This window comes from Mustela lutreola, chromosome 14, assembly GCF_030435805.1.
Source record: "Mustela lutreola isolate mMusLut2 chromosome 14, mMusLut2.pri, whole genome shotgun sequence".
NCBI classification, from domain to species: Eukaryota; Metazoa; Chordata; class Mammalia; order Carnivora; family Mustelidae; genus Mustela; species Mustela lutreola.
Window position 1 is genome coordinate 7,719,207 of NC_081303.1, and position 27,403 is coordinate 7,746,609.

At 47.0% G+C, this 27,403-nt stretch overlaps 1 protein-coding gene and 1 long non-coding RNA gene across 7 annotated transcripts in view; one reads left to right on the forward strand and one right to left on the reverse strand.

Moving 5' to 3' along the window:
* LOC131814293 (uncharacterized) overlaps positions 1-27,368 on the forward strand; it is a 109,251-nt gene extending 81,883 nt beyond the window's left edge. Inside the window, exons 1-4 of one of the 2 annotated variants that reach the window (XR_009347242.1) lie at positions 8,981-9,105; positions 18,504-18,589; positions 19,706-19,896; positions 20,566-27,368. This is a non-coding gene — a long non-coding RNA (uncharacterized LOC131814293). Of the gene's footprint in view, positions 1-8,980; positions 9,106-18,503; positions 18,590-19,705; positions 19,897-20,565 lie in introns of those variants that run through there. The other variant, XR_009347241.1, reaches the window with a different exon arrangement.
* PLD5 (phospholipase D family member 5) overlaps positions 1-27,403 on the reverse strand; it is a 396,874-nt gene that overhangs the window by 28,351 nt on the left and 341,120 nt on the right. For all 5 annotated transcript variants that reach the window (XM_059144973.1, XM_059144976.1, XM_059144974.1 and 2 more), the window contains 2 exons: positions 7,758-7,955; positions 207-343 (listed from right to left, as the gene is read on the reverse strand). In XM_059144973.1, coding sequence (XP_059000956.1) covers positions 207-343; positions 7,758-7,955 — 335 coding nt within the window. The remainder of the gene's footprint in view (positions 1-206; positions 344-7,757; positions 7,956-27,403) is intronic.

Consider the following 27,403-nt stretch of genomic DNA (forward strand, 5'->3'; position numbering starts at 1 on the left):
GCAGGAGACGACCCCTGAGTCCTGCAGATGGACTGAGGGAGGAGACAGGTCACGGGGAAGATCCGAATGCAGACCGAGGAGGTCTGATGGGCAGCAACCCAAGGTGAACAGAGAGCATCTCTGGGTGCAGGCTGGCTCCCCGTGGTCCCCCATGTGTGCCTGGCCCTGGAGAATGGGCTCGAGGACGAGGCTGTGCACTCACTGACCTTTTGGTGCTGGTGCTGGAGATGGGCAGGTAGTCTGTGACTGCGATGTAGACATACTGCTTGGCGTCGTCGATCACGCTGTAGATGGCATCGATGTCAAAGCTTCTGTTCTTGGGGCAGAAGAGCTTGGGAGAATTCTGCAAAAACACACAAAACCCCCGACGTTTAGATTGCTTTTTGTTAGCTGGGGCTTTCTCTCTTTTGTTGCTGTTTTTTACGTATTCTAATGGAGCTTGGCTTTTGGGTCAAGTTTTGCAAACCAACTTCGCAGTTCTGGATGAGACTGGACAAATACATATGCGATCCTAGCACAGCTGAGGCATGTTCAGATCTGGGTGTCCCAGGACGGGTCTCGAGGCTGTCCTTTGCGTCTGTTTTGGGAGGGGATTCTAGTGTTCGATATCAACACCCGATTTGGGGAGCACTCTAGCTCTACACTTAGGGGGCTCTGGCGGACACCTTGTCAGGCAGAGCTGCAAATTTTCTCAGGCGTTACCGTGTAGTACATATTCTATACAGACGGCACGTGGAAAGGCATGCGTAATCCAAGGGGTGTTTTGTACCAGAAGTCTGAATACATGGTTTCTGGAACTCCCTGCTGTGGGGGCATTGGGTCTCTCATCCAAGGTTCAGGGGCTCCCCACACCACGCTGCTGGGAATCCTCAACCCTGCTTAGGGAAGACAAAGTGGGTGTTCTAGATCCTGACGTGGAGGAATGCGGAGCGTGGGGGAGAGGGGCAGGAAAGGAGCCTGGGTACCCCCCAACCCCCACCCCGGAGTCCCTGCTCAGAAAGTCACCTTGGCAGCTGACTATCAAATGGTTTTTGATTATTTAAATGATTTTTACTTTGGAATGAGGGTGAGCTTCTAAGTCTTTGAAAAAGACTAACGCCAAAACCACAACAAACCCTCATGAACGGACACAAAATAGAAACAAACCATACCACACAAAAGCAATAAAAAACAAACCACACACATGGCGGTTACTCCGGCTGTCTGCGGGACAGATGTTCCTGCTTCTACAGCGTCTCCTGTGTCTCCCTGTCCCTCCTGCCATTTCTCCCTAGTGCTCTTTGCTGGGACTTTAACACATCATTTCCTTGTCACCATGATGTAAACACACACACACACACACACACACACACGTCAAGCTCAGCATTCCTGGTGTCTGGGAATCCTGCCTGAACTCACTGGAGGGGTCTATCTCTGGCCCTCTGTGCCTTGGCCTCCCGTTTCTCTACCTCCCTCCTGGGCCAGCCACCATGCCCTCCGTGCCCCAGAGGGAAGGAACGGCCCAGCCCCAATCTCTGCGCTCTGCGTGTTTGCTCCCGTCAGCATTTCTGGCCCCTCAGAGTCCTCGACTTTCTCTACGTTCCAGCTCTAGGACGAGCCCCTCTGTGGAACCCAGAGGCTCCTTCTCCTTTCTCTGGCCTCTCATAATATGATTTATCTGTGATATTAGTTAGCCTATGACCCCTGCCTCATCTGCCTGCTGAGACAGTCCCTGGCTGGATTTTAGGGATTCTAGGCACTCATTTTTCTGTCTCTATCAATACAGTCAATATGGAAACGACTTAATTCCCTCAGCCTGTTGGGTCTGCTTTAAGTGTTAGCACCAGGGGGCCTGGGTGGCTCAGTCAGTTAGGTGGCTGCCTTTGGCACGGGTCATGATCCCAGAGTCCTGGGACCGAGTCCCGCATGGGGCTCCCTGCTTGGCAGGGAGTCTGCTTCTCCCTCTGCCTCTGCTGCTCCTCCTGCTTGTACTTTCTCTGTGTGTGTCAAATAAGTAAATTAAATCTTTAAAAAAAATGTCAGCCCCAGACCAGGGCCTGAGCCAGCCCTGACGTGCATCTGGAGGCCCTGGTTTTTGTTTCAGAAGTCTCCCGGATTTCCTTGTGTTCCCAAATCTAGTTCCGGTTTCAGGGAGGAGCAAATGGAGGCGCAGTGTCCTTGGTCTCCTCACATCTGGTCGTGCGCGATGCCATCCGGTGCTCCTGGCCCGGCTCCCGCATTTACAGCCTGCGGAGGCGTGCGGGCGGGTCCCTTCCACCTGCTGAGCCCTGTGGCTGAAGGGGGGGTTGGGTCATCACAGACACACCCGTCTTGCTGTCTGGGCTCCGGGCCTCTCTTCTGTGCTTGCTGGACTTTGTTCAGCCAATAGCACTCAGCGCCTGCCACATCCTAGCTCTAGTCTGGCTGCTCGGTGTACATCGGTGGCCCAAAATAAGTTGCTGGCTTGGTGGTGTTTATTCTAGCCCGTGACATGGGGTCGTCTTCATGAGGCTGAGTGCTTCTGCACTGGCCTGTGCCCCGCGGGGCTGTGTATCTCCAACACCTGGTTATCTCCAGACCACTCCTAGCCCCTGCTCTATAGCAGTATCTGTGGGCTGAACGTGAGAGGGCTGAACGTGAGAGGGCTTCCTGCGTTAACCAGCGCCGCAGGTCGGAGGGACTCCCAGACCGGACCTCACTCCCAGTGGAGCTGCTTCACGTTGGGTATTTCCATCCACTCGGGAACAGCCCTGGATGTGCACTTGTCCGCTGCGTTCCTTCCGCTGAACCTGATGCCTGGAGTATGGCAGGTGTCGTGTGTATTAGGGAAATGCGTGACTATTTGTATCAGTTCTCCCAGCCCTGGGGGCGTGGCAGTGCCTGATGGGCATATTCCAGAGTCCACTACCTTTGAAAATAGTGTCTGGATATACTAGTGGCTTTGAAATATTTGCTTAAGATGTAAGTGAATGAACAACCACCTAAAGAATGACTGATCTACTGGTCTGACAGAGGAAGTTAACTAGTTCCAATAATTTAATTAGACAGAAGGCTGTTAAGTCTCCCTCTTATTGGTCCTGAATTAATTTTCTTTTCTTTATTTATTTTTTTAAAGATTTTATTTATTTATTTGACAGAGAGAGATTACAAGCAGGCAGAGAGGCAGGCAGAGAGAGAGAGAGAGGAGGAAGCCGGCTCCCTGCTGAGCGGAGAGTCTGATACGGGGCTCGATCTCAGGACCCTGAGACCATGACCATGATCATGAGCCGAAGGCAGCGGCTTAACCCACTGAGCCACCCAGGCGCCCCTAATTTTCTTTTTTCAAAGAAGATTTTATTTACTTATTTGACAGCGAGAGAGCACAGGCAGGGGCAGTGGCAGGCAGAGGGAGAAGCAGGCTTCCCGCTGAGCAGGTAGCCGGATGTGGGGCTCGATCCCAGAACCCTGGGATCATGACCTGAGCAGAAGACAGACACCTCAGCGAGCCACCCAGGCAGCCCCTGAATTAATTTTCTGAGCCTTGCACTGTGTACTCCTTTATTATGGGAAGGAGCAGGAAAACATTCTTTGTTTTGGCTCTGTGATGACCTTTTACCACTCCAGTTCTCTTCTGCACCTGCATCTAGGCAATATGTTTCTCTCTCAGATCAACTAGTGCCTTAAACATTCACATAACTTGCTTTGTATAGTCTTTAAATACTTGCCTTAGCAGGCTTCTGATTTATTTCACAACTGTTTCCTGGTTTGTAAAGAATCCACACTCCATCCCAAGAATATATAAGTTAAAATATATTAAACACAAAAAGCTGGCCCCACAGAAGGGAGAATATATTTGCAAACTGTATATGTCGAATGTATAGGAACACTCACCACTCAATAATAATAATCCAAGTAAAATGGGCAAAGGATTGGAAAGACATGTCTCAGAAAAGATGAACAAAGGGCCAACGAACACATTAAAATATACAAGTAAAAACCACAGGGACATACCATTTCACACCCACACACCCGCCAGGAGGGGTGAAATAAAATCGAAAATAACAGGCATTGGGAAAGATGTGGAGACATGGGAGCTGTCATTTGTTGCTGGTGGAATCGTCAATTGGGGCAGCCAGTTTGGAGAATGGTTTGTCAGTCTCAGAGTGTGCAGCACAGCTATCACACTACCCACGGTACTTCTCCTGAGTCTACATCCCCAAAACACTGGAAAAGGGTGTTCAAATAAAACCTTGTGCATAAAGCTTCACACCAGCACTCTTCACAGGAGCCAGAAGATAGGAACTCCTAAATGTTCATCAACCGATGGACGAATAAACCAAATTTGATACCTGGAATATTATTTGACCATAAAAAAGGAGGGATGTACGGATTCATGTTGTAACATTAATAGACTTTGAGTGAAAGGAGTCAATTACGAAAGACGACACACTGTTGGGTGCCGGGGTGGCTCAGTCAGTGAAGCGTCGACTCTTGATTCTGGCTGGGGTCATGATCTCAGGGTTGCGAGACTGAGCCCCATGTTGGGCTCTGGGCTCAGTGGGGAGTCGGCTAGAGTCTGTCTCCCTTTTTCTCTGCTCCCTCCTGTGCTCTCTCTCAAACAAATAAATCTTTAAAAAAAAAAAAGACTACAGACTGTCTTACTCCACTAATATGAAATGCTAGAGAGAGGAGAACCCTACGAGACGGCAGAGGAGTGGTTGCCAGGGCCTGGGGGAAGGGGACTAGGGAGAGTGGCCCCAGTGGGTGTGGTCTTTGTGCTGATGACAGTGTTCGAAATGAGACCATGGAGATGGAAGCACAGCTCTGGCCACACTGAAACCCACTGAATCATATACTTGGGAAGGGTGAATTTCATGGAATGTAAAGCATCTCTCCACAAAGATAATCAAATGTAATTAACAACGAAGCAAGGGAATAGAGCAGGGTATTTTTCACAGCACCACGTTCTGCTTAATGTCTGCACTCACTCACTAAATGCACCTCAGTCCACTGGACTGGATGGGTGAATGAAACCGTAATGAGAAATGACATCTGTCTAGCACCCAGATCAGTAATGATGGACTTTGAGGGGCACCTAGGTGGTTCCATCTGCTATAGGCTCACAGTCTTGGGATCAAGTCCCACGGTGGGCTCCCTGCTCATGAAAAGAACAGACCTTGAACCAACTAGTCTTGATCTTGGAAAGCAAATTTATAATCTCAAGCGTTCCAAAGAGAAATCTACAAGATAAGACCAAAACACAGTCAACTATGGTTCCTGTTTCTGACTTCAATGGGGAAAGTAAATAAATCGAAATCATGTGGCTCCAAGTGGTTAGAGATCACAGAGTGAAATCTCGCCAGGCCTCTCCTTGTGTTCCATGAGAAAACTAGAAATAATCCACATTTATATCATAACTTAAAATTTATATATAACATGCTAAGTTATTAATCATCCCAAATCTAATTTGGGGAATAGTAATTCTTAAGGTCTTCAATGATATTTGTGTGTGCATGTGTTAACTTAGTCTTGGAATTGTGAGATTATAAAAATATACTATTTTAGGGGCACCTGGGTGGCTCAGTGGGTTAAAACCTCTGCCTTCAGCTCAGGTCATGATCCCAGGGATCAGGCTCTCTGCTCAGCAGGGAGCCCTGCTTTCCCCCACCCCTCTCTGCCTACTTGTGATCTCTGTCTGTCAAATAAATATTTTAAAAAAATATACTATTTTAAGATATTTTATAACAAATACTTTGAATTTCAATAAATTTGCTTGACATTTGTTTGGCATGTATTACCCAGAAAATTATATGCATCCTAGAACTTTTTTATTAAAATTACTACTAATAAAACGAATCCCACATTTATTGTTGCTTTTAGGGAGCTGTAAGTAATGTGCTGGGAATAGCAATGATGAAGATGGCCCTGTATATGGCCTTTGGAGCCTTTTAAATAGTGGGAGCGATGATCAATAAACAAACAGTTATGAGAATGTGATAAATGCTACATTAGGGGTGAGATCAAAGAGCTTTGGGCAAATGTTACCAATTCTAGTGGTGGGGAGGTCTGACATTATTTTTTACCTGAAGGATTTTATGTCTCTGCAAAAACTGTGTTCAATTAATATCTATCAAACTGGAATTCGAAGATAGGCTTGATATTAATAGGAAATAGAAGATAAAGTAATAATATGAAAAATAAAAACAGAAAGCAGAGACATTATACAGTTTAAAAGGCTATTCCTGAAGGCATGTTTCAAAACTCTATTTATTTGGGGGCAAATCATTTAATAAAAAGCAACTGGCAGATCTGCCCTAGAATACAGCAAAGGCCTTCGTTTTAGTAGATTTTATTAAGGGTCTGGCCTTCTCTCTGGGGCAGGTACGGTAACTTTGGGATCAACAAGGGGGGGGACTCCCCCAGCTTTTTAAGAGTCAGAATATAAATGTACACAAAACTCACATCCACCTAGCTCTAAGATTCAAACCATAAATTCAAAATCCAGCAATTGTCTGAAATCTGCTGAGAATTCATCTATTCCTTGCTGCTTCCCATCTGCTCTACTGGCTAAGCAAGTGTCCCTTGGGGTGTCGTGTCACCCTGTCACCTTCTGGATTCAGGGTTCCTTGGCCAATTTCCTATTGCTAGCCGTCTACAAATTCAGAATCAGAGCTGGCCTTCCCGTCTTACAGGGTTGTCTTGAGAGGAAATGAAACCGAATACATGAAATAATTATGCTCGTAAAACGCCTTATGCAATATGCTACTGGCGACTACATTGTGGTCTGCTGCATATTTTAAAGAAAAGGTTTTTTTTTAGCTTGGTTTGATGAAAATCTTGCAGTCTGTGTTCTGCTATTTGTATTTATATGAATTTGTTAAGACAGAAAAACACCCTCTTTTGTCTCAATTGCTACCTGGCTAAATTTTCAGACTGTGCTTTGGGTTTGAAACGCAAAAAGGATGATGAGCGTGTTGAATTAGGAGCATGGTTTTAAGCAGTTTATCTGAGCACTAGGATGAGCTGTGGAGCCTGCTTCAAAACAAAATTCTAAGATCTTACCCCAGACCAGTGCTTCGATCCTGGGTAGGAGAAGGGGGGGGCTCTACATTTGCATTTTAAACAGACTCCCCAGCCAGTCCTTTTTTTTTTTTTTAAGGTTTTTCTGTGACAGAGACTCCGTGAGAGAGGGAACACAAGCGGGGAAGTTGAGGGGAGAAGCAGGTTCCCCACTGAGCAGGGAGCCGATGCCTGGCTAGATCCCAGGACCCTGAGATCATGACCTGAGATGGAGGCAGACATCTAAATGAGCCCCCCAGGTGCCCCTGCCCCAGCCAGTTCTTCATTAAAGATTGGGGAGCAGCGCTGTAGGCACAGAGTCCCACTGCCCATTCCCATTGACACTGTGGGGCAGCTGTGGTGGGGGGGGTAGAGGTGGGGGATGGGTGGTGGTTTTCAGTGTAGTCAGGGGCCAGAGGCTGTGCCCTGCCCTGCCCTCAGCTTCAGTGACATACACACAGCTCTCCTTTTATCTGTGTTACACACTGGGGTTCCCTCAGACTCCTTTCATCAAAGGAGGGCTCCGTGGCCAGAGTGGAGGAGCACGGTGACCTCGGGAGCTAGGAACGACCATTAACCTTCATCACTGTTCCCCTCATTGGGGACGGCCGAGCCTGAGAGCGCGTACCTTACCTCTTTGAGGGATGGGACAGAACGGATGTGGGGAATTCGGGATGGCCCGGATCATACTCGAACGTTCCAGCTTGGGAGGAAGGAGGAGCGGGAGGGCAAGGACTCACCGACACAAAGGCTTGAGATTTGGTTTCATTCAACTGAAGCTGCAACTTCTTCTCGTTGTCGTAGACGCCATAGAGCCTCTTGGACCAGGTCTGAGGCACTCTGTTCTTGAACTTTAATGAGCTATACAGAGCAAATATCCTCTGTAAGTCCAGGACCAGGCAGCTGCAGTTGTAGAAGATGACCCCGAGCTCTTTCATCTGTGGGATTAAAACAGAGAGCATCGATGCCGCGTACAATGGATGGTGTCCGTTTCAGAGGAAAAAGATGGGCAAGAATGTGGTCCTGGGGACTTCGTCTCCTGCAGCTGTTACACAGAAGTGTGTGGATACCGTCACAGTCTGGGATATAGAAGTGATGCCGTATAAAAGTGCTTCAATATTTAAGGAGAACTGTGGCCTGCCATTTTGCATTGGGGATCTTACAATTTTTTCCATATTCACTTCCATTTTTATTTATTTCAGAGAGAGAGAGAGAGAGAGAGAGAGTGTGTGTGTAAGCATGAGCAAGGAGAGGGGCAGAGGGAGAAAGCAGACTCCCCGCTGAGCAGGGAACCTGATCCGGGGCTCAATCCCAGGACCCTGGGATGGTGAGCTGAGCCGAAGGCAAATGCATAACTGACTGAGCCACCCAGGTGCCCCTGCCTCCATTTTCCATACCAGATCTTCAGGGTCACTTCCTTAGAATATTTTTTCTGTATGAATCCTTACATCACCCAGCAATATAAAGGTAGGGTTTTAAGGGCAGCTTCACGGAATGGTTTAGATCATGGATTCTGAAGTCATGATAAGGAAAATCTGTGTGGTGGCGAACCAATCCAGCAGGGGAATCCCAGTCGCGGCCCCAGGGCCATTCTTTGTTCTCTGCCACCCACCCTGCTGGTCGTGGCGCAGGAGTGGCTGGCACAGATACAGAAGCAAAAGTGTAGAAACGATCCCCTTTGTGCTCGGGTCTCCCAACCTGGAGAGATTACTCTCTCGCGGGCCCACCGCCATGAAATGAGCCTCCCGTCCTCCAGGCTCTCCGAGGGCCGCTTGGGTTTTGGGCCAGGACCCAGTCCAGGTTCGCAACACGTGGCTCCCCCGCCGGCACCATCGCGGCCACCGGTTTCCGGCTGTCGCGGCAGCGACGCACGAGGGTCGTAAAGGTGAAGGCGCGCCGCCTGGTTTCCGGCAGCTGCCCAGGGCGCAGCCGGCCGCTCCGCTGGTCCCGCCCGGACACGGGAGACTCGGCAGGTGAGGACCTGGTCGCGACGTCGGGTTCCGGCGACACCCGGGGCCCCCGTCAGGCCCCCGTCAGGCCGGAAGGGGAGACCGATCTCCTCCCAGACACCTCCCAGAGGTCTCACAGGTACGGACTCGGGTGTGAGTCCCTCAGGTCAGAAACCCCCGAAAGGGGGGGGGGGGCAGGAAAGAACTCCCGGAGGGAAAGGAATCGCGCAGGTCCGGCCTGGGGGGAGGAACCGTAAGAACGTCGGTGTGAAAGCGCGAGCGGATGTGCAGTTCGACCTGCCGGGTCAGGCGGCCCGAGGCCGTGGCTCCACCCTTAGGGCCCCCAGAAGTCCACGGAGTCCGAGTGGGCCCTGACCTGTCTCTGGGGTGACCTCATAGGGTCTAAGGCGAGCCCTTGGGGCGCCAGTCTGGGGTTTATATGGACTCACGGTGGCCAAGAGGCATGCAGGTGTCCCCCAGGAGGGCGGACAGGCGGGCCTGGGCCTGGTCTCTCTGCAGGGACACCCACCCTTTGTCTGTCTCTGCGCCGGCGACACAGGGAAACATCACTATGGGACCAAGGCAGAGTCAACCTACAGTCCCAGACTGTAGGATCAAAATCCGAGAAAGGGGTTTACAGAAGAATATGAAGTTAAAATATATCCTGGCCAACAGAGAACCCTATGTGAGTTAGAATGACCCACCTTCAATGCTGGATGGCCTTCAAAAGGGACATTAGCTGTCCCAGCGACTCATCGGGTTTGGCTCGTTGTAACAGAACACCAAAACACCCTGACCAATTTCTGTACATTGACTCCTGGCTAGGACTTGCCCAGACCCTACCCCCTGGGTGCCATTCGCTTGCAATAGGCAGGGATGGGCCTGGGTCTTAATCGCCTCATCCAAGTGGCCCAAAAAGACCAACAGAAGCCCTAGCCTCTACAGATCCCAGCCAGAAATCTCAAGGCTAAACCTATCCTGTCCCCTCTGTACGCACCCCCAAGGCTGTCTACACCTGGCCGCCTCCAGTTCCAGACACTCTGCTGCCACCAGTCTCCCCAGGGCGCCCCAGGCCCAGAGGATCTACTTTCTCTAAGACCAGCAGCCAGGTTGTTTCCCAGGCTGGGCCAAGTGCCCTCCAAATGCTGGTACAAGAGAAGCAAGAACCAGAGCGGCACCATAAAGACCCGACAGTCCAGCCCGGCCGTTGCATGATGTATTATCAACCTTTCTCCACCACCGACCCCTTCAAGTGGACACACAAGCCCACCTGTTCAATCTGGGAAAGGGTTTCCAGGGTGGCTCTGTTGACAGGTCTATAGGGTGGAAGGGCCACAACCACCAAACCTGGGGAACCCAGAACCCCCTTGGCCAGGGATCAATGTGCCCTACTGTAAAGAAAAGAGGCATTAAAATAAAGTATGTCTCAACCAGGGAAAGGCTCCCTGAAAAGGGGGACCTCTTAGGCCTTGCAGAAATAGACTGAGGGGAACCAGGCTCTCTCCTCCTTGGCCTCCATGAGCTCATGATTAGAATAAAAATGGGCCAACCAGTGACTTTTACGGTGGATACTGGGGCGGAGTACTCTCTTGTCACCTCCCCAGTGGCCCCTTTCAGCAAGAGGACTGCGATCATCCTTGGGGCTACGAGGACACTAGCAATTTGCCAGGCTCATCAGTGTAAACTCAGGGGCCACCAGGTGCAACATGAGTTCCTCTATATCTATTGCCCGGTCCCCCTCCTGGGCTGAGGCATACTCTCCAAGCTTGGGGTTCCGATAACCTTTCAGCCCACCGGGCACAGCAGCCTCCGAATGAACCCAGGGCAAGAGGACACAGGGTCTCTGGTACTAGCAATTACCACACCAAGGGAAAAAGAATGGAGGCTATTCTGTGCCCAGGCTGAACCGAATGGCCTGCCGGAGTTCAGGTTCACTTCCTTTCAGTATGGAAAGGTACTTCAGAAAGGTACTTCCTTTCCGTATGGTCTAAAGAAAACCCACCCCGACTAGCCCAGAATCGGGCCCCTATCATTGCTGAACTGATCCCGAGAGCCCAACTCCAGAGCAAAGGCAGTACCCCCTCCCATAAGAAGCTAACGTTGGCATTCAAGAGCACCTGGCCAGACTTAAAAAGCAGGTATCCTGATTGAGTGCCAGTCAGCCCGGCATACCCCACTCCTGCCAGTCAAGAAGCCAAGAGGGGATATCGACCAGTTCAAGACCTCTGCCCATCAACAAGGTCACCATCTCCCTGCATGCAGTCGTCCCAAATGCACGTGCCCTCCTCCAGGACGTGGATGACCTCCTCGCCAGTGACTGCACAGAAGGCACAAAGGATGGAATCTCAGGGAGAAAGACCTAAATCTGCCACCAACAGATCTGATATCGCAGTTTCCTCCTCACCCAAGAGAAGAGAGAACTAGGGCCAGAGAAAGAAAGCCACCATCTCCTTGCCACAGCCCCAGAAAAGGGCCTACGAGAATTCCTGGGGCCTGCAGGATTCTGCCGCATCCAGATTCCTGAGTTCTCAGCAATAACAAGAACCCTCCGTGATCTCTTAGGGGGACCAAATCGAAAACCCGTGCCTGGACTGAGAAAGCAGAAGCTGCCTTCACAGAGATTAAGGCTGCCCTGGGCGGGCTCTAGCCCTAGCCCTACCAAATATAGAAAAACCCTTCAATCTCGTTGTACATAAAAAAGACAGCACTGGGGGTACTTACCTAGACAGTTGGGCCTTGACAATGGCCAGCTGCCCATCTGTCAGAGAGACCAGACTCTGTGGCAGCAGGATGGCACCCGCGCTTCAGGGCACTGGCAGCTACAGTCCTACTCATTAAGGAGGCAGACAGGCTCACCCTGGGACAAGAACTTAACACCCAGGTCCCTCATGCAGTTACGTTCCTTATGAACACACAGGGGCACCACTTTCCAGCTCCTGGCTAGCACAGTACCAAGGGCTCCTCTGGGACAATCCATAGGTCATCCTCGGAACAGTAAGGACATTAAACCCAGCAACCTCTCTCCCCAGGGAAGAGGGGGAACTAGACCATGACTGCTCTGAGGTAACTGATAAAGTCTATGTGAGCCGTCCAGACTTACAGGATTAAGCCATAAAGAATCCAGAGCTCACGCTGTTCGGCAATGGCAGCAATTACCACAAGAGGGTGCCCGGAAAGCAGGTTATGCAGTGACCATGACCACAGAAATCCTAGAAGCTAAGGCATTACCAGCTGGACGGTCAGCACAACGGGCTGAACTATACGCCTTAGCCCGAGCCCTCACCCTCAGTGAAGACAAGCGGGTCACCATCCACACTGACTCTCGGTACATCATCCCTACTGTGCATCTACAGGGGACCATCTACAAGGAGAGGGGCCTCCTAACTGGTGCAGAAAAAGCTATCAAAAACTTTTTCTTCAAAAGAAGAGATACTAAAACTCCTTAAAGCCATCTGGCTTCCAAGAGAAGCAGCAATCCCGAACTATAAGGGACCCCAGAAAGGAGACGACCCTATAGCATGGGGAAATCATCTGGCAAAAGAGGCTGCCAAGACCACAGCCAGTAAGGACACTGACAGAGCTCCTTCCCTCACCATGGCCCTGACACCCCCAGAAGAAGTCCCTCCACCCAGTTACACTAAGAAGAAAAAAATGGCCCACCATTTTTTTTAGTCAGGGGCCACCCTGACCAAAAAGGGGTGATGGGTGATGCCAGATGGGCACGTCTTTTTCAGTCAGGGGCCACCCTGACCAAAAAGGGGTGATGGGTGATGCCAGATGGGCACGTCTTTTTCAGTCAGGGGCCACCCTGACTAAAAAGGGGTGATGGGTGATGCCAGACGGGCACATCTTCATCCCAACAGCAACAGGAGGGCATCTAGTCAAGAAATACCATTGACTCACCCACCTGGGAAAAAATGCATTAGAGGCCCTTCTCCAGAAGCATGGCTGCATCCGCCACCTGCCAGCACTGCATTGAGCAACTAGTGAGTGGTATGTGACATGTGCTAAAAAAATAATGCCCAGCCTGCTCTGTGGCCCCCACCAGGTGTCCAGAGTTTGGGAGTAACCCCTTTCAAAGAGCTAAAAAGAGACTTCACAGCCGTGCAGTCGAGCAGGGGTTCAGATGTCTCCTAGTTAACAGTATACACATTCCTGATTAAAACTCTTCAAAGTATAGGGATAGAGGGAACATTCCTCAACTTCAAAAAATTGATCAATGAAAAACCCACAGTGAATATCATTCTCAATGGGGAAAAGCTGACAGTCTTCCCATTGAGATCAGGAACATAAGGTTGCCCACTCTCACCACTGTTGTTCATCATAGTACTAGAAGTCCTAGCAACAGCAATCAGACAACAAAAAGAAATAAAATGTATTCAAATTGGCAAAGAAGAAGTCAAACTCTCTCTCTTCGCAGATGACATGATCCTTTATATGGAAAACCCAAAGACTCTAGCCTCAAACTACTAGAACTCATACAGCAATTCAGTAATGTGGCAGGATACAAAATCAATGCACAGAAATTAGTTGCTTTCTTATACACAGAAAATAAAAATATAGAAAGGGAAATTCGAGAATTGATTCTATTTACTATAGCACCAAGAACCATAAGATACCTTGGAATAAACCTAACCAAAGAGGTAAAAGATCTATAGTCCAGGAACCACAGAACACTCATGAAAGAAACTGAAGACACAAAAAGATGGAAAAGCATTCCATGCTCATGGATCAGAAGAATAAACATTGTTAAAATGTCTATGCTGTCCAGAGCAATCTATACTTTCAATGCCATCCTGATCAAAATTCCACCAGCATTATCCAAAGAGCTGGAACAAACAATCCTAAAATGTGTATGGAACCAGAAGAGACCCTGAATCGCTAAGGAAATGTTGAAAAAGAAAAACAAACCTGGCATCATGTTACCTGATTTTAAGCTTTACTACAAAGACAGCATAGTACTGGCACAAAACCAGACACATAGACCCGTGGAACAGAGTAGAGAATCCAGATATGGACCCACAACTCTATGGTCAAATAATCAACAAAGCAGGAAAAAATATCCAGTGGAAAAAAGACAGTCTCTTCAATAAATGGTGCTGGGAAAATTGAACAGCTATGTAGAGAAGAATGAAACTCGACCATTCTCTTACACCACACTACAAAGATAAACTCAAAATGGATGAAAGACCTCAATGTGAGGCAGGAATCTATCAAAATCCTAGAGGAGAACATAGGCAGTAACCTCTTCGACACTGGCCACAGCAACTTTCAAGACATGTCTCCAAAGGCAAAGGAAACAAAAGTGAAAATGAACTTTTGGGACTTCAGCAAGGTAAAAAGCTTCTGCACAGCAAAGGAAACAGTCAACAAAACAGAGAGGCAATCCACAGAATGGGAGAAGATATTCACAAATGACACTACAGACCAAGGGCTGATATCCAGGATTGATAAAGAACTCCTCAAACCCAACACCCAAAAAACAATCACGTCAAAAAATGGGCAGAATACCTGAACAGACACTTCTCCAAAGAAGACATACACATGGCTAACAGACACATGAAAAAATGCTCATCATCATGAACTATCAGGGAGATTCAAATCAAAACCACACTGAGATACCACCTTATACCAGTTAGAATGGCCAAAATTAGCAAGGTAAGTAACAACAAGTATTGGAGAGGATGTGGAGTAAGTGTAACCCTCTTACACTGTTCGTGGGAATGCAAGCTAGTACAGTCACTCTGGAAAACAGTGTGGAGATTCCTTAAGAAATTAAAAATAGAGCTACCCTATAACCCTGCAATTGCACTACTGGGTATTTATCCCCAAAGATACAGATGTAGTGAAAAGGGCCATCTGTACCCCAATGTTCATAGCAGCAGTGACCACAGTCGCCAAACTGTGGAAGGAGCTGAGATGCCCTTCAGCAGATGAATGGATAAAGATGTGGTCCATATATACTATGGAATATTATGCCTCCATCAGAAAGGATGAATACTCAACTTTTGTATCAACATGGACGGGACTGGAAGAGATTATGCTGAGTGAAATAAGCCAAGCAGAGAGAGTTAATTATCATATGGTTTTGGTTTGTGGAGCATAAGGAATAACACAGAGGATGTGAGGAGATGGGGAGGAAAAGTGAATTGGGGGAAATCGGAGGGAGAGACAAATCATGAGAGACTCTGGACTCTGAGAAACAAACTAAGGGTTTTGGAGGGAGTGGGGTAGGGGGTTGGGTGAGCCTGGTGGTAGGGATGAAGGAGGGCACGGATTGCATGGAGCACTGGGTGTGGGGCATAAACAATGAATGCTGGAACGCTGAAAAAATAAAATTAAATTTTAAAAAATAGTATACACATTCTCTGGATGGTTCAAAGCCTTCCCGAACAGGACAGAGTGAAGCCAGGAAGGAGCCAAAGTTCTCTTATGGGAGATTCTGCCCCAGTCCAGCCCGCCATTAACAAACCACGGTAACGATGGGCCCACATTTGTAGTAGACCCTGCACAGGTCTTAGCCAAGTCTCTCAACGTCACTTGGGGGCTGCACACTGCCTTCCGGCCCCAAAGCTCAGGGAAAGTAAAGTGAATGAATCGCACCCTCAAGGGAACCTTAGCCAAGTTTTGTCGGGAGACTAGCCTCCCAAGGCCAAATCTGCCACCCCCGGCCTCCGGCATGCGCACTGCACACCCGGGATGCTAAGTTACTCCCCTTTCGAATTAGTGTATGGACCAGCTCCCCTGTGCAGTCTTCCAGGAAACTTACATCAGATTGGAGGAAAAGAAATAAAAAAACAACTTCCGGTCTGGGGGCCACCCTAAATAAATGACAAAGTCGCACCATTGAGAGGCCCCGGTCTCCGCAGGGTCCCAGGTGCACGCCTTCCAGGCAGGAGACTCAGTGTAGGTCAAAAACTAGAAAAGGGACCCCCTCAAACCACAGTGGACAGGGCCTCCCTTTTTGTTCTAACCACCCCTACTGCTTGTAAGGTCTCCTGTGTCACCTGTGGCTCCACCAATCCAGAGTGAAAAAAAGCTCATCCCTCAGACAAAGAGCCAGAGCAATGGCAAGTCAGCCAAACCCCGCACACCCGCTCCAGCTTCACCTCTGACGAGACCCCACCGACTAAGGGACACCTGCTTGCTGTGCTCCCGAGTTCTCACCGGCATGATACCCATCATCTTAGGGGTCAGACTTGACTCTGTTGCCCCTTCTGGCTGGACTTTCCCCCAGAGACTTGCCATTACTGTTGTTTCTTGGGTGACCGTAGGGTGTTGTACTATATACTTCCTTGTCCACAGGTTGGATCTGCTGTCCAGCTAGCCGCGATGGCGCCCTCTAACTAAGCCGGGGACCCTCCACTTCTGCTGGCCCTCTGCAGTCTACTCCTAAGTGCATTTCACTATGGTCTTTCTGAGCCCAGTCAGTCCTGGTCTTCTGCTGCCTGGGGTGTTGTTCCTCCCCACTGCCTTTAGCCTGCCCGACCAGGCAGGGGGGCAAAGTCTCGCATTATCACTACTGGAAAGTGGCTCCCTTGGCGCCTCCTCCTCGTCAGCCCCCTCCTCATCGTAGCATTTGGTCCTCGTATTTTTAATGCCTTTACCGGGTCCACACTGCTCAGATTGCCAAGACCAGACGCCAGCTGCGCCTGACTCCCTGTTGCCCTGTAGATGATGAAGATGATGTCGTCTAAACCAGGTGTTTAAAGGGGCACCGAGGGGGGAATAATAAGGAAAATCTGGGTTCTGAGGCGGCCGACCAGTCCAGCAAGGGAATCCCAGACCTGGCCTAGGGCCATTCCAGGTTTTCCCCTGCCCCACCGGCCACGGCCACAAGAGTGGCACAGATACAGAAGTAAAAGTGTACAAACTGCCCCTTTGTTCGTGCTCGGGGCTCAGACCTTGAGAGATTACTCTCCTTGGGGCCTGCTGGCATGAAATAAACCTCCGGCCCTCCAAGGTCTCCAAGGGCTACTGGGTTTTTTGGCCAGGATGCAGTCCAGGTTCCATAATAGTCAGACTGCCTGGAATTATGTTCAGTTCTATGGCTTTCTATCTGCATGATTTTGTTGGACAAGACACATAATCTCTGGGTCTCATTCTCCTTCTACAAAATGGAGTTAAGAGTACTTATTCCACACACCTGCTAGATGCTTTTAAAATGGTCAGGACATTTAAAAGGCTCAGAACAGGCGCCTATGACTTGGCACACACAAATAATTTGTTAACAATACACAAGAAGTGACTCCTATGAACACGGCACAAGCCTCAAGAAGAATGCACCAATACACTCCTGCGACGCAGAGACCATAGAAGGATTTCTTCCACTTCCCGCAATGCACAGATGGAGGGAAAGCTCAGGCACACAGGCAAAGACATCTGCCCCAAGTGGGAGACCTAGCCAGCAACAGGTTGAGAATGTGAACGCAGGTTTTTGACCTTCGATGGTGCACACCCAGAACACAGCAGCGCCGGCTTCATCTGCGTCCGGCTCACTTTGTGAATGTTACAAATGCTTTCTCAATCAATGACAGCGACACAGTAACACATGGATCATACACGAACAACACAAGGATGCGTGTTCTGAGATCTGAATACCCAGGGATGGGTGTGCTAGGGACACCTGAGTCCGCTGATGTTAAACTCCCTCCTACGCCTTCCTCCAGCTGCCCCCTGAAGACACTACTCAAGAACAAAGAAGACGTTACCTGCTGCAGAGGACCCCCTAGGACTCCTCCAGTATGTCCTGGAGGTCTTTCCCCATGCATCTACATGCGCCTGGTTTCATTCTACCAGCCACAGTGGCTACAGAATGAGGCATACATGCTACTTCACCTGCAGATAGACTCCGTATTTTTCTCTAATGCAAGACATAAAGCAATGAGCATCCTTGAGCATCTATCTTTGTGCATCTATGCAAGTACTCCTTTAGTATAGCTTCCTAGCACTGGATGTACAAACACATTCAGGGCAATTAGAGGTTATAAAGTGGGCAAAGGCAGAGCAGAAGGGGCGTGTTGGGCATGTACAAAGGTACTGTGGCTCGTGGGGGGTGGGATATGATCAGAACTGGGAGGCTAAAGCAGAGTGAGCTAGGGAGAACATGTGTGAGTGTGTAAATATGTTTTTCTGGGTAAAACTGTAGGGACATGGATAGCAGATCCTCAGGGACTTCAAGCTGGGATAAACAGCTTAACATTTATGCGGAAGGTTATGGGGAAGCAGGCAATGAGGGTAGGGGCATGACCAGGCTGTGAATTGGAAAGTTCTCCTGGGCTGTGGTGTGGAGACAGAAGACAGGGTGAGGGACCTGGGGCGTTCAGTCCCCAGGCCTTGGCAGGAGCCAGGTACAAGACTTATATGTTCCTCTGTGGTTACCAATCTCGGAGATTTCAAAAAATTGTCCAGGGTAATTGCCAGTGATCGCTAATCTTATTTAACCTTGAAGACAGAGCCCACCCCACTGTTTGCTGACAGGGTGTCAGGAACATTCAGCTCTGCATCTGACCTTCACGCTTTTGTACCTTTTTGCAGATTGAATCAACACTGCCACTCTATCTTCTCCAGGGAAGCCTCGAGCATTTCACTTGAGCATCTCAACTTTTATACTGGTTTAGCAGGTATGAAATAGGCTTTTTGTCTGGGGTAGGGGTGGAGGGTGGAGAAGCTGGGCTCTGGCTCCCATGTGGGTAAGTAGCTGTCCCCAAGACCAGGGCCTCCTTGACCTCCAGGCGGCCCCTGTTCTCTGCCTTGCCTGAGGCCCCCATCAGGCAGGAAGGAAGGAAGGAGGAGAGAGGGGGAGGGAGGGAGCGAAGCGGGGAAGAAAACCGCAGTGCTGGACCTGAGGCCAAAGAGGGTGGATAGAAGTCTAAATCTTCCACCACCCAGACACAGGGCCTTAGGGAAATCATCCCGATTTCAGTCTTGGTCTGCTCCCCTGAGCAGTGAGGAGGCTGGGTTCATCAAGTCCACAAGGGTCTTTCGGCCTTGCGCTCTAGGGATTCAGGACATCCATGTCTTGGCCACCTTCATCCCCCCTTCCATGCCCTATCAACCCAGTTAGTGCTGCTTGGAGAAGGTGCTTGTGTGACAGGATGACTTCCTCTCGGCTCTTGCATGACGGTGGCTAGTGACCCTCCCTGGTTTTATTTATTTATTTATTTTTAAAGATTAATTTATTTATTTGAGAGAGAGAAGGAGTGTGAGTGTGGGGAGGCAGGGGAGAGGGACAGAGAGAATCTCAAGCAGACTCCCCGCTGAGCGCAGAGAAAATGAGGGGCTGGATCTCACAACCTGAGCCGACACCAAGGGTCGGACCCTTCACTGACTGAGCCACCCAGGCACCCTGTCCCTCCTAGATTTTAAATTCAGACAAGGCACATTGTATCTTAGTCCTGCAGTTTGCTTCAGACTGCTTTCTGAAATCCTGTAATTACCTAATTCTTACATTTCAGTTTATTGTGCGATGAGGGCAATGCTGATCTCTAAGGTTTGCTGTCAGAATTTAATAATAATCGTAATTTTGACAGCCAGTATTGATGGAGTGTTTAGTTAACGTGCATCCTGTGTTGAATAGTGCCCCCTCCCTGCAAACGCATTTCCACCCGGAGTCTGTGAATGTGACCTTGAGAAATATGGTCTTTGCTGCTGCAATCCTGATGAAGTCATACTGAATTATGGTGGGCCCTAAATCGAGTATGACTGGCATCCTTATAAGAAGAGGAAAATTTGTACAGACACACGGGGAGATGGCTCTGTGAAGACAGATTGGAGCGACACACTACAAGCCAAGGAACGCTACGGATTGCCGGCAACACCCGGAAGCTAGAAGGAGGTGAGGAAAGATTCCCCCGCTAGAGCCTTCAGGGAGAGCATAGCTCTGCCGACACCTTGACTTCACACTTCTAGCCTCCAGAAGTGTGACTGGGTAAGTACATTCCTGCTCTCTGAAACCACCAAGTATGTAATTCATTCTGGCAGCCCTATGTGTTAAACGTACAGGGCGCCTCACTGACCCTCACCTTGATAGTGCGTCTGGTAGACAGTGTTCATCCTCATTCTACACAGGGGAATGGAGGCTGTGATAGTTATTTGCTCACTGGTAAACGACACAGCTGAGATTTGAACTTGGGTCTAACTCAGAAGCCTGCATGCCTAACCGTTATGCTAATAACCCCACTTAGCACATGGTTAGAATTCAATCCATGGGACCTATTATTAATTCTGTGATGCCTTTTCTGGTCAACCTGTTTCCCGCGTTGTCTAGTACTATACCTGGTCCCTATTTCTAATGGGGCATGTTTTATACTGTATCATAGTTAAAAAAAATTGTATACGTCTGTCTGTTTCCCCTAAGTGACTCTGTAGTCTCTGAAGACACTATATCAGCTTCCATTTTTTTTTTTTCCAGTGCTGGATTATGGTACTTGCCTGGAAAATGTTTATTGAATGAATGCCTGGCCTTTGAAATGAGTAAATGGTGGAGAAATATGAAAACAAGTTCCCTTCTGAATTCAGGAGCCTAGCTCTAGGTCAGCCTCATGCCCTCTGATCTTGAGCACATGAATTTAACACAAATCTCTTTTCTGGTGTTAAGGGAGCAGAAAACCTGGAGATGGCCATGCCCAGAGACCCACCTGGAAGATTCACAAGCATGGTTCTCCGTGATCTGTATCAGTGGCAGCGCTCACACTGGTCAGTGGGCTAACTGTCCTCTACATGTGCCTCCCGCATCTGCCAGCACCGGGGCGCAGAGACCAAGATGAGCTCATCTTTGGAATGCTGACTGCCTTAAAAGAGTCCACACTATCCAACACACAATGGAGTCAGAGATAGAATACCACTGAAAGCAGAAATTCAGAGAATCATTTGATTTTTGTCACTGAAAAGTGAACTCATCAGCCATTATTCACTTCTGGTATGCTCGAATCTTGTTGGTGTCCTTTGTTGTTGTTTTTTTCCTTCCACATCAGACCTGTAGTGTTTTTTGGTTAATTGCTCACATATAGCAAACATGTATGTTTGGAGATATCTGATCAAAGGTTGAATAAGAATGTCATTGCTTCCCTGTCCACATTTTTCTCAAGAACAGATGTCCCCTAGTTTTCAGGTGAGGTTATATCCTCTCTGCTGTGGTTGGGGGTAGATCAAAGCTTTCAGTAGTTGGGGAACAAAGCCACTTCCCTCCCACTCCCTGTCATTCTCCACTGACTCTTTCCTGATGCGTGGAATGATATTAAATGCGGTCCCAAACACTGCTTCAAGCTCTCATAACTGTGACGGAAGACAACCACTTTTTAGTATGATACAGCATGACTAATACGGGTAAGCATTAATGTGAAATTTGACATCTAGAAGGGTGCCAGGATGGTAATTCTGATAGCCTTTTCTTGCAAATGAGAGGCCTCTCAATATGACCTAATGGGGACACACTAGGTCTAGAAGAAGCTCAGAAGACAGATTAGCTCTACCCGGGGCTTGGCACTGAACTCATCTGTGAATGGGTAAGCATCAGAGGATTGCTATTAAAAAAAAAAAGGAACAAAATGCACGTACAACGTTTTTCTTAGTGCCTGGCTCAAACAGTGTTAGCTTCAGCTGTACCAGGATCCTGCTCTTCTGCTGAGAAGAGATGAGAAGGATGTTTCTGCTATACTCTTGTTTGAAAGGGTCACAGATTTGTTTGAATCAAAGAAGAGAGGTGGCAGAATTCTTTATATGTGAACAACTGTGCTTTAACCACCAACAGATTCCAGACACTTTAGTCACAACTGTGAGGGCACGGAGTCATTCCTCAGAGACCACTGGTGGCGGGCACTCGGGGTCAGAAAGGTCACAACAGAATGGCTATTTCAAGTGTATGAAATACAACATTTTCACTTGCTTCTCAAGGTCAGCTCTTGCTGGTCTTAAATGTAAGCCTTCCTCAGATGGTGCTGGGGGTGGCAAAAGCAGAGCCTACTAGCTGGAAAAAATGGGTGATAGTGAAACAACAAGGTGCCCCTGGATAGAACTGAAGCAGGATCCCACAGGGAAAAGGAGTCCACAGAGATGAGACCACCATGGGATAACGTCAATGGCTGGGAAGCATCTCCGTGGGGCCAGGAGAACGACTAAAGGTTTGGGGCAAGGCAGGGATGAAGTAGAGTGGTCGTACGAGCTTTACGTGGACTTCTCCACTGAAGTCTCAAATCTGGACATGCAGGGTGTTTGTGAAAGTGTTTAGCCTGTTCATGAAGGAAGACCTAGTGGAGGGACAGTGACCTTCCTTGGACCTTCCCTGCATTACCTGAGTCTGTGGAACTCAGTGCTCACACCTTTGAAGCCAACTTCCCCTAGAAGTCACCCTACTGAGGAGCCAGCTTTAGAGTAATAATGAAAGGCTCTGGTCATTGGGTTTCCAGGGAATTTTATCATTTTCAATAAATTGTTTTAAAAAAATTTTATCTAATGTTTGAATTACCAACTAGGTCTCACCAATGTGGATATACAGGAAACATACCTCCACATAATAAAGGCCATCTATGAAAAACCCATAGCTAACGTCACACTCAATGGTGAAAAACTGAGAGCTTTTTCTCTAAGGTCAGGAACAAGACAAGGACATCCGCTCTTGCCACTTTTATTCAATATAGGACTAGAAGCCATAACCACAGCACTTGGATAAAAAAAAAGAAGAAAAGGCGTCCATATTGGTAAAAAAGAGTTAAACTTCATTATTTGCAGATGACATGATACTATAACACAGAAAACCCTATACTCCACCAAAAACTAATAGATGAATTCAATAAAGTTGAAGAATGCAAAATTAATAACCAGCATTTCTATACACTAATAAGACTAGTAAGAAAGTAGCAGAAAAAGAAATTAAGAAAACAACTCCATTTGCAAGTGCACCAAAAAGAATAAAATAACCAGGGATAAACTTAACCAAGGGGGTGAAAGGCCTGTACTCTGAAAAGCTATAAAACACTAATGAAAGAAAGATCACACAAATAAATGCAAAGACACTCATGCTCATGTTGTTAAAATGTTCATACTACCCAAAGCAATCGACGGATTCAATACAATACCTATCAAAGTGCAAAGAGCATTTTTCACAGAACAAGAATAAATAATACTAAAATCTGCATCGAAGACAAAAGACCCTGAATTGCCAAAGCAGTCTTGAAATAGAAGAACAGAGCTGGAAGCATCACAAGCCCAGACATCAAGATACACTACGAAGCTGTGGTAATCAAAACAGTACGGTATGGACACAAAAATAGACACAAAGATCAAGGGAACAGAATAAGGATCCAGAAATAAACCCACACTTCTGTGGTCAATTAACTCATGACAGTGGAGGCAAGAATACATAATAGGGAAAGACCATCTCTTCATTAAATGGTACTGGGGAAGCTGGGCAGCTACTTGCAGAAGAATGAAACCAGACCATTTTCTTTCATCATATACAAAAATAAACTCAAAATTCATGAAAAACCTAAATATGAGACCTGAAACCATATTACTCCTAGAAGAAAACCCAGGCAGCAATCGCTCTGACACTGATTATTACAACATGTTTCTGTTTCTTAAGGCAAACAAACGCAAAAAATAAACTAGTGGGACCTCAAGATAAAAAGCTTTTGCACAGTGAAAGAAACCATCTACAAAACAAAAAGACAACCTACTGAATGGGAGAAGATATTTGCAAATGATATATCCTATAAGGGTTTGGTCCAAAATACATAAAGAACTTATACAACTCAACACCCAAAACCCCAAACAATCTAATTTAAAAAGGGACGGAGGACCTGAATAGACATTTTCCAAGGAAGATATACAGATGGCCTACAGACACATAAAGAGAGGCTCCGCACCACTATTCATCAGGGAAATGTAAACCGAAAGCACAAAACGGTATCACTTTACATCTGTCAGAATGGCTAAAATTAAAAAAAAGATAAGAAACGATAAATGTTGGAGAAGATGAGGGGGAAAAGGAACATTCACACACTGGCGGGAATGTAAATTGGGGCAGCTACTATGGAGAACAGTATAGAGATTCTTTCAAAACTTAAGAACAGAACTATCTTACGATGCAGTAATTTCATTATTTGCTACTTACCCAAAGAAAATTAAAACGTTAATTTGAAAAGGTATATGCATGCCTGTTTATTGCATTATGTACAATAGCTCAGATATGCAAGCAACCTGTGTCCTCTGACAGATGAATAAGAAAGATGTGAACAGAAACACACACACACGTACGTATGTCTGTATAATGGAATAGTACACAGCCATAAAAAGGGATGAGATGGAGTCATTTGAGACCAAGAGCGTATTATGCTAATAAGTGAAATAAAATACTTTTCTGATATGTAGCAGAGCTCACATGGGACCCAGTATGTTTGGTGTCCTTAATCTGTTTCTTTCCATTGCATCTCCTGCCGTAGGCTGTCTGCACCACTATATCCCTGGGGGGAATATCCCTAGCACTTTCTTCCATTTAAAAAAGAATACTTTTCTCTAAAGAGGGGTTCGCTTGCTCTGTTAACCTCAGGACACTTCTATCAAACAGTATCTGGAGCTAGAGGCTGGAGATCACCCTCTAGAGGAGTTTGTGAATGTAAACATGGGTACCTAAACACGATCTGATGCTTGACCGAGGCACGGAAGGTGCAGGGAAAGAAGCTGTACTTGAAACGGAGTGTCACACCAGGCTTGGATTCTTGCTAAAGTCAATGGACAATGTTGTTTTCAAGATTCAGTCTAATTTCCCACAGAATATGACAGGAAACTTGGCAGGATTCCTCTGGGAAATCCAGGAGGATGAAAACAGATGTTTCATGAAAACCAAATGAGAGCAAATCTTTGTCAAACGTTTGGGCTTAGGGACCAGATATAGCATTAACATTGTGGTTCTCTAACTCTCGAGCTGTATGACTTTGGACTAGCTCATCAACTTCTTTACGCCCCCGAGACAGACAGAAGCAGTTCTTGACATCTGGAAGCTGGCACATGACTGCCAACTTGGCCTCGATATTTCCAGGAGTGGCCTGGCACTCACAGCTGTGTCTTGGTGTTCTCTTGTTAAACATAAGCCATTTCTAGTGCACTAACATCAAAACAAAAACAAAACCACTCCATGATCATGTCCAGACACAGACAAAACCATGAGCACTGTCCAAATCGCAAAAATGACCAACGATCCCCCCATATGAGTGACTGCTGCTTCTTTATTAACTACAGTTTTAGTCTCACTGGATTCCCTTGCTCAAATAAATGAGTCTTATGGAGATACCCAATCATAAAATTCCCCCCTACCTCCTGACAGCATTCAGTCCTGAGCCAAGCCCTGCTTCCTAAATCCTCCCACAAATCACATAAGCCCTAATCCCATAAGTCCTAGGACCTGATAATTGAGACAGCCCACGTTTTGTCACAGTGTGTACTCTCCCTTGTAACAAGCAACTTCTTCAGCTTCACTTGGCTGGTCTTTGGCTGGAGGGCAATGCCACCACCTTATTCCCATGACAACTACCTCACAGAATTTTTAAGCACAGTTCGGTGTAGCAGAGAACAGTGACCAGTACTCAGTATGTGTTCACTGTTTTTCTATTCTGAGTCATACTACGGAGGTAAGTGTTAGGTATTTAATATAGTTCCAGTTTAAACAGCAACCTGCCCAGACAGCAGAGCAAGAGGTATTTAGAGGCAAGGAGTGAATGAAGACACTGATGGCTCTTAAGGGAGGGCATAAGGAAGGGCTGAACTTTGGGAAGGAGCTACACCCATTAGAACCTAAGGCCAACTCAAGTTCCCAAGACATTTTCAGTGTTGCTCTGTCTTCTTGTCTCTGCCTGTATTCTATACTATGTTTTGGAATGCCTATTGTTTAACATTTTAATGTGGAAACCTAGAGAACTAATTCTTTAAAACCTAATTGGTGAAATTAGTTTCACATTTAAGTCTTTAATCCATTTTTACTTTTTCTGTGTGTACAGGTAAGAAAGTGGTCCAGTTTCGTTCTTTGGCATGTCCGTTTTTTCCCGCACCATTTATTGAAGAGACTGTCTTTTCTCCATTGTATATTCTTGCTTCGTTACATATTAAATGGCCATATAATCATGGGTTTCTTCCTGGGCTCTCTATGTCACGTGCCTGTTTTTGTTTCCATACCATACTGTTTTGATTACAACAGCTTTGTAGTACCTCTTGAAGTCCGGGGTTGTGATACCTCCAGTTCTGTTCTTTTCAAGACTGCCTTTTCTATTCAGAGATAAAAAGTGGTTCCAAACAAATTTTATTATTATTTGTTCTTGTTCTGTGAAAAATGCTGTTTGCACTTTGATAGGGATTGCATTAAAGCTGAAGACTGCTCTGGGTAGTATGAACATTTTAACAGTATTTGTTCTTCCAATCCATGACCATGAAATAGCTTTCCCTTTTTCTGTATCCTCTTCAATTTCTTTCATGACCTAAATGTGAGACCTGAAACCATAAAACTCTTAGAAGAAAACACAGGCCGTAATCTCTTTGACTTCAGCCATAGAAACATTTTTCTAGATATGTGTCCTAAAGGCAAGGAAAACAAAAGCAAAAATAAACTACTGGGACTTCTTCAAAAGAAGCTTTTGCACAAGAAAGGAAACTATTAAAAAAACACCCACAAAAAGATTATCTTCTGAGCAAGAGAAGATATTTGCAAATGATTTATCCAGTAAGGACTCAATACCCAAGATCCATGATGAACTTATTAAACTGAACCCCAAAGAAATAAATGATCCAATTAAAAGTGGGCAGGGACGCCTGGGTGGCTCAGTTGGTTAAGCAGCTGCCTTCGGCTCGGGTCATGATCCCAGCGTCCTGGGATTGAGTCCCACATCGGGCTCCTTGCTTGGCGGGGAGCCTGCTTTTCCCTCTGCCTCTGCCTGCCACTCTGTCTGCCTGTGCTTGCTCTCACTTCTCTCTCTATGACAAATAAATAAATAAATAAATAAATCTTGGAAAAAAAAAATTTTTAAAAGTGGGCAAAGGACCTGAACAGATGTCTTTCCAAGGAAGACATACACATGGGAAACAGATACATAAAATGATGCTCAGTGTCACTAATCATTAGGGAAACGCAAATCAAAAGCATAAGATATTGCATCTGTCAGAATTGCTAAAATCAAAACCACAAGAAATAGTAAGTGTTGGAAAAGATGTGGAAGAAAAGGAACACTTATGCACTGTTGGTGGAAATGTAAATTGATGCACCTACTGTGGAAAACAGTATGGAAGTTCCTCCAAAAGTTAAAAATAGAAATCCCATTTGATCCACTAACTCCATTACTGAGCATAAATTCAAAAAGATATGTGCACCTCTATGTTTACTGCAGCATTAACTATAATACCAAGATAAGGGACCCAAGTGTCCACTGACAGATGAATAGATAAAGGGGTGTGTG